This window comes from Gadus chalcogrammus, chromosome 17, assembly GCF_026213295.1.
Source record: "Gadus chalcogrammus isolate NIFS_2021 chromosome 17, NIFS_Gcha_1.0, whole genome shotgun sequence".
Classification (NCBI taxonomy): domain Eukaryota; kingdom Metazoa; phylum Chordata; class Actinopteri; order Gadiformes; family Gadidae; genus Gadus; species Gadus chalcogrammus.
Genome location: NC_079428.1, coordinates 105,001 through 115,000, shown reverse-complemented (window position 1 = coordinate 115,000; position 10,000 = coordinate 105,001). Strand labels below are relative to the sequence as shown.

At 50.1% G+C, this 10,000-nt stretch overlaps 1 protein-coding gene across 1 annotated transcript in view; it reads right to left on the bottom strand.

The window, feature by feature from the left end:
- Positions 1-10,000, bottom strand: part of LOC130370043 (ankyrin-2-like) — a 107,390-nt gene that overhangs the window by 46,739 nt on the left and 50,651 nt on the right. Inside the window, exons 11-17 of the mRNA XM_056575674.1 lie at positions 8,687-8,884; positions 8,416-8,514; positions 5,202-5,300; positions 4,671-4,769; positions 3,839-4,036; positions 3,021-3,119; positions 254-352 (exon numbers count right to left, since the gene is read on the bottom strand). Coding sequence (XP_056431649.1) covers positions 254-352; positions 3,021-3,119; positions 3,839-4,036; positions 4,671-4,769; positions 5,202-5,300; positions 8,416-8,514; positions 8,687-8,884 — 891 coding nt within the window. The remainder of the gene's footprint in view (positions 1-253; positions 353-3,020; positions 3,120-3,838; positions 4,037-4,670; positions 4,770-5,201; positions 5,301-8,415; positions 8,515-8,686; positions 8,885-10,000) is intronic.

The following is a 10,000-nucleotide window of genomic DNA, read 5'->3' as shown; positions in this document are numbered from 1 at the left end:
GACACACACACACACTGACACACACTGACACACTGACAATCTGACACACACTGACACACTGACACACTGACACACACACTGACACACTGACACACTGACACACTACTACACACACTGACACACTAACACACTACTACACACACTGACACACCCCTAGTGTGGTTGTGAAGGATACTGTTCACTTGACATACATACGACACAGACACATGCAGACACAGGCACGCCCCCCCGAGGTCGTAGGGGGGACCCTCACCTTGGCGGTGGCGAGGGGCGATGCCCCCTTGTCCAGCAGCAGCAGCGCCACCTGTTGGTGGTCGTAGTGCGCGGCCACGTGCAGCGGGGTTAGGCCGTTCTGTGCAGAGCAGGTTAGCTTAGGTTAGCTTAGCGCTTAGCTGCACTGACACCAGTCTGATGGACAGGTTGTAAGTGATGTCATGAGGGTTACAAAGGTATGCATTATGTTTATATATCTAGAGGTACATAACAGAGAATGTGATATGTTGTGGTTATTCTATGTATAATTATCTAGAGGTACGTAACAGAGAATGTTGTCTGTTGTGGTTATTCTATGTTTACATATCTAGAGGTACATAACAGAGAATGTTGTCTGTTGTGGTTATTCTATGTTTACATATCTAGAGGTACATAACAGAGAATGTGATATCATTTAATTTTCTTTTTAAATTTTTCTTCTCCGTATTTAAATTAACAGGATGTATTTTCTCAGTATACAGTACTGTCAGTATTACAGTACTCTCAGTATTACAGTACTCTCAGTATACAGTACCCTCAGTATACAGTACTGTCAATATTACAGTATCCTCAGTATACAGTACTCTCAGTATACAGTACTCAGGAGGTCTGCTCTCAGTATACAGTACTCTCAGCACAGTACCCTCAGTATACAGTACTATCAGTATACAGTACTCTCAGTATACAGTACCCTCAGCATACAATACCCTCAGTATACAGTACTCTCAGTATGCAGTACTTTCAGTATACAGTACTCTCAGTATACAGAACTATCAGTATACAGTACCCTCAGCATACAGTACCCTCAGTATACAGTACCCTCAGTATACAGTACTTTCAGTATACAGTACTCTCAGTATACAGTACTCTAAGTATACAGTACCCTCAGTATACAGTACTCTCAGTATGCAGTACTTTCAGTATGCAGTACTCTCAGTATACAGTACTCTCAGTGTACAGTACTTTCAGTATAGAGTACTCTCAGTATACAGTACTCTCAGTATACAGTACTCTCAGTATGCAGTACTCTCAGTGTACAGTACTCTCAGTATGCAGTACTCTCAGTATACAGTACTCTCAGTATACAGTACTCTCAGTGTACAGGACTCTCAGTATACAGTACTCTCAGTATTCAGTACTCTCAGTGTACAGTACTTTCAGTATGCAGTACTCTCAGTATACAGTACTCTCAGTATACAGTACTCTCAGTGTACAGTACTCTCATTATGCAGTACTCTCAGTATGCAGTACTCTCAGTATACAGTACTCTCAGTGTACAGTACTCTCAGTATACAGAACTCTCAGCACAGTACCCTCAGTATACAGTACTATCAGTATACAGTACTCTCAGTACACAGTACCCTCAGCATACAATACCCTCAGTATACAGTACTCTCAGTATGCAGTACTTTCAGTATACAGTACTCTCAGTATACAGTACCCTCAGCATACAGTACCCTCAGTATACAGTACCCTCAGTATACAGTACTTTCAGTATACAGTACTCTCAGTATACAGTACTCTCAGTATACAGTACCCTCAGTATGCAGTACCCTCAGTATGCAGTACTTTCAGTATGCAGTACTCTCAGTGTACAGTACTCTCAGTATAGAGTACTCTCAGTATACAGTACTCTCAGTATACAGTACTCTCAGTATGCAGTACTCTCAGTGTACAGTACTCTCAGTGTATAGTACTCTCAGTATACAGTACTCTCAGTACTCAGTACTCTCAGTGTACAGTACTTTCAGTATGCAGTACTCTCAGTATACAGTACTCTCAGTGTACAGTACTCTCAGTATGCAGTACTCTCAGTATGCAGTACTCTCAGTATACAGTACTCTCAGTGTACAGTACTCTCAGTATACAGTACTCTCAGTGTACAGTACTCTCAGTGTACAGTACTCTCGGTATGCAGTACTCTCGGTATACAGTACTCTCGGTATGCAGTACTCTCGGTATACAGTACTCTCAGTGTACAGTACTCTCAGTGTACAGTACTCTCAGTATGCAGTACTCTCAGTATACAGTACTCTCAGTATACAGTACTCTCAGTGTACAGTACTCTCAGTATACAGTACTCTCAGTGTACAGTACTCTCAGTATGCAGTACTCTCAGTATACAGTACTCTCAGTATACAGTACTTCACTGTACCATGGAGGACCTGGGGGGGGGGGGGGGTGATGTATACAGTACTCTCAGTATGCGGTACTCTCAGTGTACAGTACTCTCAGTATGCGGTACTCTCAGTATACAGTACTTTCAGTATACAGTACTCTCAGTATACAGTACTTCACTGTACGATGGAGGACCTGTGGGGGGGGGGGGGGGGGTGATGATGTGTACAGTACTCTCAGTATGCAGTACTCTCAGTATACAGTACTCTCAGTATACAGTACTCTCAGTATGCAGTACTCTCAGTATGCAGTACTCTCAGTATACAGTACTCTCAGTGTACAGTACTCACAGTGTACAGTACTCTCAGTATGCAGTACTCTCAGTATACAGTACTCACAGTGTACAGTACTCTCAGTATACAGTACTCTCAGTGTACAGTACTCTCAGTATGCAGTACTCTCAGTATACAGTACTCTCAGTATACAGTACTTCACTGTACGATGGAGGACCTGGGGGGGGGGTGATGATGTATACAGTACTCTCAGTATGCAGTACTCTCAGTGTACAGTACTCTCAGTATACAGTACTCTCAGTATACAGTACTTCACTGTACGATGGAGGACCTGTGATGGGGGGGGTGATGTCACACCTTGCCCGCGGCGTCGGGGGCGGCCCGTCGGGAGAGGAGCAGGGCGGCCAGGTCCAGACGGCCGTACTTAGAGGCGACGTGGAGCGGAGTGAACCCTTTCTGAGGAGGAGACAAGGAGACAAGGAGGAGCATGAGGAGAACACAGAATGAGGAGGCAAGGAGACAAGGAGACAAGGAGAAGGAGGAGCACAGACACTGAGGAGACAAGGAGCACAGACACTGAGGCGACAAGGAGACAAGGAGCACAGACACTGAGCCGACGAGGAGACAAGGAGCACAGACACTGAGGCGACAAGGAGACAAGGAGCACAGACACTCGACATGCTTTCTGAACCGCACTTCATGTTCCCGCCACCAGAGGGCGGAATGAACACGCTTGGTGAAACATCAGCCGAGTCATGTGACTGTGGCGGTCACATGACCGGGTGTTTACCAGACTACCCAGCCCTTCTATTGTCTGCTGATGGTTGAGAGCTAAAGGGGAACGCACGGCCCGGAGCAGGGAGTGGTTTAGACGCACACAGCGATACAAGAGACAATAATATAATATAATACATATAATGAAGATATAAATTAATAAAGAAACACATTATAACAAAGACATCAATTAATAAAGACATACAATATGACAAAGACATCAATTAATAAAGATACACGTTATAACAAAGACATCAATTAATAAAGACATCAGAATGAACAGCCTGTTTGGACACCTGTCTGTCTGGCAAAGAGAGGGGGACCCCCAGACCTGTGTCTGGGGGTCCTGGTCAGACCTGTGTCTGGGGGTCCTGGTCAGACTGTGTCTGGGGTTCCGGTACCTTGGTGGCCATGGAGTGCGAGGCCCCGGCCTCCAGCAGCACGGAGGCAGTCTCCAGCTGGCCCTCGCGAGCGGAGATGTGCAGGGGGGTGTGGCCGTTGGCGGTGGGCGCGTCGGGGTGCGCCATGTGCTGCAGCAGCAGCTGCACAATCTCCGTCTTCCCCAGACGGGCGGCGATGTGGAGCGGAGTCTGGTCCTCCTGGAGCATCATCATCACCACCATCACCATCATCACCATCATCATCACCACCATCACCATCATCATCATCACCACCATCACCATCATCATCATCACCACCATCACCCGATCATCATCATCATCATCACCATCACCACCATCATCATCATCATCATCATCATTATCACCAACATCATCATCACCACCATCATCATCATCATCATCATCACCATCATCATCGTCATATGTCGAGTAATTACGAGGAATATAACAGTGTTTGTGGGGTCATGGGGTCGTGGGGTCGAGGGCTCATGGGGTTGCGGGGTTGCGGGGTCGTGGGATAGTGGGGTCATGAGTTCGTGGGGTCGTGGGGTCAGGGGTCGCAGGGTCACGGGGTCGGGGGGTCACAGAGTTGTGGGGTCGGGGGTCGTGAGGTTTGCGGGGTCGTGGGGTCGCAGGGTCGTGGAGTCGCGGGGTCACAGGGTCGGGGGTCGTGGGGTCACAGGGTCGTAGGGTCAGGGGTCGTGGGGTCACAGGGTCGTGGGGTCACGGGGTCGTTGGGTCGGGGGTCGTGGGGTCATGGGGTCGCAGGGTCGTGGGGTCGGGGATCGCGTGGTCGGGAGGTTGTAAGGTGGCGGGGGTTAGAGGGTCGTACCCTGGCTCTGGCATCCACCATTGCTCCGTTCCTCAGCAGGCAGCGCACCACCTCCACCTGGCCGGCCCGTGCTGCCATGTGGAGGGCCGTCTCCCCCCGCTGCACACAGAGCACACATCAGCCCCTCCCCCTGACGGGTCACATGGTCACCACCTCCACCTGGCCGGCCCGTGCTGCCATGTGGAGGGCCGTCTCCCCCCGCTGCACACAGAGCACACCTCAGCCCCTCCCCCTGACGGGTCACATGGTCACTACCTCCCCCTGACGGGTCACATGGTCACCACCTCCACCTGGCCGGCCCGTGCTGCCATGTGGAGGGCCGTCTCCCCCCGCTGCACACAGAGCACACATCAGCACCTCCCCCTGACGGGTCACATGGTCACCACCTCCACCTGACTAGTCACTACCTCCTAATGATTAGTCACATGGATCACTATCTCTTCCTTATTGGTCAGATTGATCAGAACCTCTTCCTGGTTCATTAATAGCTGTGTGAGTGTGTGAGTGTGTGGGTGTGTGCTTTAGGCTCACGATGTTGCTGATATCGGCGGAGGCTCCGTTCTGCAGCAGCAGCAGGACGATGTTCAGGTGGCCCATGAAGGCCGCCACGTGGACCGGGGTCAGACCCGACTGAAACACACACACACACACACACACAGAGGAGAGAGGCACAGTGTGAGACAGCATGAGCAGGACGGGGAGCAGAGCTGAGACGCTGGTGGATATACTCTGAGGCCCATGGTCAGGATGAGTCCCCAGCAACAGGATTGCAGAGGCAGAAACAGCAGTAAGCTACTGTCACTATCACTGTCACCATCAACACTATCAGTCACCATCAACACCATCACTGTCACCATCAACACTATCACTGTCACCATCAACACTATCACTGTCACCATCAACACTATCACTGTCACCATCAACACTATCACTGTCACCATCAACACTATCACTGTCACCATCAACACTAACACTGTCACCATCAACACTATCACTGTCACCATCAACACTATCACTGTCACCATCAACACTATCACTGTCACCATCAACACTATCACTGTCACCATCAACACTATCAGAGTCACCATCAACACTATCACTGTCACCATCAACACTATCACTGTCACCATCAACACTATCAGTCACCATCAACACTATCACTGTCACCATCAACACTATCACTGTCACCATCAACACTATCACTGTCACCATCAACACTATCACTGTCACCATCAACACTATCACTGTCACCATCAACACTATCAGAGTCACCATCAACACTATCACTGTCACCATCAACACTATCACTGTCACCATCAACACTATCAAGAGTCACCATCAACACTAACACTGTCACCATCAACACTATCACTGTCACCATCAACACTATCACTGTCACCATCAACACTATCACTGTCACCATCAACACTATCACTGTCACCATCAACACTATCAAGAGTCACCATCAACACTAACACTGTCACCATCAACACTATCACTGTCACCATCAACACTATCACTGTCACCATCAACACTATCAGAGTCACCATCAACACTATCACTGTCACCATCAACACTATCACTGTCACCATCAACACTATCACTGTCACCATCAACACTATCAAGAGTCACCATCAACACTAACACTGTCACCATCAACACTATCACTGTCACCATCAACACTATCACTGTCACCATCAACACTATCACTGTCACCATCAACACTATCACTGTCACCATCACACTATCAAGAGTCACCATCAACACTAACACTGTCACCATCAACACTATCACTGTCACCATCAACACTATCACTGTCACCATCAACACTATCACTGTCACCATCAACACTATCACTGTCACCATCAACACTATCACTGTCACCATCAACACTATCACTGTCACCATCAACACTATCAGAGTCACCATCAACACAATCAGAGTCACCATCAACACTATCACTGTCACCATCAACACTATCACTGTCACCATCAACACTATCACTGTCACCATCAACACTATCACTGTCACCATCAACACTATCAGAGTCACCATCAACACTATCACTGTCACCATCAACACTATCACTGTCACCATCAACACTATCAGAGTGACCATCAACACTATCAGAGTGACCATCAACACTATCACTGTCACCATCAACACTATCACTGTCACCATCAACACTATCACTGTCACCATCAACACTATCACTGTCACCATCAACACTATCACTGTCACCATCAACACTATCAGAGTCACCATCAACACTATCACTGTCACCATCAACACTATCACTGTCACCATCAACACTATCACTGTCACCATCAACACTATCACTGTCACCATCAACACTATCACTGTCACCATCAACACTATCACTGTCACCATCAACACTATCACTGTCACCATCAACACTATCACTGTCACCATCAACACTATCACTGTCACCATCAACACTATCACTGTCACCATCAACACTATCACTGTCACCATCATCACTATCACTGTCACCATCAACACTATCACTGTCACCATCAACACTATCACTGTCACCATCAACACTATCAGAGTCACCATCAACACTATCACTGTCACCATCAACACTATCACTGTCACCATCAACACTATCAGTCACCATCAACACTATCACTGTCACCATCAACACTATCACTGTCACCATCAACACTATCACTGTCACCATCAACACTATCAGAGTCACCATCAACACTATCACTGTCACCATCAACACTATCACTGTCACCATCAACACTATCACTGTCACCATCAACACTATCAGAGTCACCATCAACACTATCAGAGTCACCATCAACACTATCACTGTCACCATCAACACTATCACTGTCACCATCAACACTATCACTGTCACCATCAACACTATCACTGTCACCATCAACACTATCACTGTCACCATCAACACTATCACTGTCACCATCAACACTAACACTGTCACCATCAACACTAACACTGTCACCATCAACACTATCACTGTCACCATCAACACCATCACTGTCACCATCAACACTATCACTGTCACCATCAACACTATCACTGTCACCATCAACACTAACACTGTCACCATCAACACTATCAGAGTCACCATTCACTGGCTCCCGGTCAAAACCTGCATCCACTTTAAGATTCTGCTCCTCACCTTCAAGGCCCTCCACAACCTCGCCCCTCCATACAACTGTGAACTCCTACACACCAACACACCCACCCGCACTCTCCGGTCCTCCTCTTCCATTCAATTCACTGTGCCTCCCGCGCGCCTGGTTACCATGGGGTCCAGAGCCTTCAGCAGATCTGCCCCCCACCTCTGGAACACCCTCCCACCTGACATCCGTAATTCGGACCCTCTTTCCACTTTTAAGTCCCGTCTCAAAACACATATTTTTAAACTGACATATTCCATCTAACCCATCTCACCCCACTTATGTAAATTGTTCAATGTATCTTGTTCTTGTGTTTTTCATGATTGTTGATTTTGTTTTTTTGTTTTTAAACTGCCCTGTAAGGTGACCTTGGGTGCTTTGAAAGGCGCCCTCAAATAAAATGAATTATTATTATTATTACAATCAACACTATCAGAGTCTCCATCAGGGCACGCTCAGAGGCTACAGGTACACACACACACACACACACACACACACACACACACACACACACACACACACACACACACACATACAGATACACGCTAACACACACCCACCCCTCCTACCTCTGTGATGGCCTGGATGGAGGCTCCGTACTTCACCAGCAGCTCCATCACCTTCACCCGGTTCTTCTTGCAGGCGATGTGCAGTGGCGTGAATCCGTTCTGCGGGTCAACAGAGCAATACCGAGTGAGGGTCCAGGACATCCCATCATGCACCCCGCTACCCCTACCGGGACGTCCCATGATGCACCCTGCTCCCCCTACCGGGACGTCCCGTGATGCACCCCGCTACCCCTACCGGGACGTCCCATGATGCCCCCGCTCCCCGCCCTACCAGCGCCCTGGCGTTGGGGTCGGCCCTCTGGTCCAGCAGCAGCTTGGTGACGCGGTAGTGGCCGCAGTGTGCCGCCACGTGCAGGGCGGTCAGGTAGTCCAGGGTGACGTCGTCCACTGGGGCGGCGTGCTGCAGCAGGTGCTTCACACAGTCCACGTGGTCGCCCTGTGCCGCCATGTGGAGGGGGGACAGGCCGTTCTGGGGAGGGGCAGGAGGGTTAGCCATGGACGGAGTAGCTCCCTGAACCCTAACCCCAGCCCCAGCCCTAACCCTAACCCTAACCCTGGTACCCCAGGCCCCCTGCAGCTCAGAGAGGGACCCCTTCATACTGGGTCTACAGCGGCTCTGGAAAGACCAGGAGGCGTGGGACCGGGGTCTCAGGGACCAGGACCATCAGGGACCAGGACCATCAGGGACCAGGACCCTCAGGGACCAGGACCCTCAGGGACCAGGACCGGGTCTCTGGGACCAGGACCATCAGGGACCAGGACCATCAGGGACCAGGACCATCAGGGACCAGGACCATCAGGGACCAGGACCATCAGGGACCAGGACCGGGTCTCTGGGACCAGGACCATCAGGGACCAGGACCATCAGGGACCAGGACCATCAGGGACCAGGACCATCAGGGACCAGGACTGGGTCTCTGGGACCAGGACCATCAGGGACCAGGACCATCAGGGACAAGGACTGGGTCTCTGGGACCAGGACCATCAGGGACAAGGACCATCAGGGACCAGGACTATCAGGGACCAGGACCAACAGGGACCAGGACCATCAGGGACCAGGGCTGGGTCTCTGGGACCAGGACCATCAGGGACCAGGACCATCAGGGACCAGGACCATCAGGGACCAAGACCATCAGGGACCAGGACTGGGTCTCTGGGACCAGGACCATCAGGGACCAGGACCATCAGGGACCAGGACCATCAGGGACCAGGACCATCAGGGACCAGGACCATCAGGGACCAGGACTGGGTCTCTGGGACCAGGACCATCAGGGACCAGGACCATCAGGGACCAGGACTGGGTTTCTGGGACCAGGACTGGGGTGAGGACCTGGATCTGGGCCGGGTGTATCTGGTATTTGGTACACCAGGGTCTATCTGGACCGGTACCGGGGTATCTGGGACCAGTGTCTGTCTGTCTGTCTATCAGTACCTTGGGTTAGCGTGGGTTAGGGCTAGGACTGGGGGTTAGGGTTAGGGTTAGGGCTGGGGGTTAGGGTTAGGGTTAGGGCTGGGGGTTAGGGCTAGGGCTAGGACTGGGGGTTAGGGTTAGGGTTAGGGCTGGTGGTTAGGGCTAGGGCTAGGG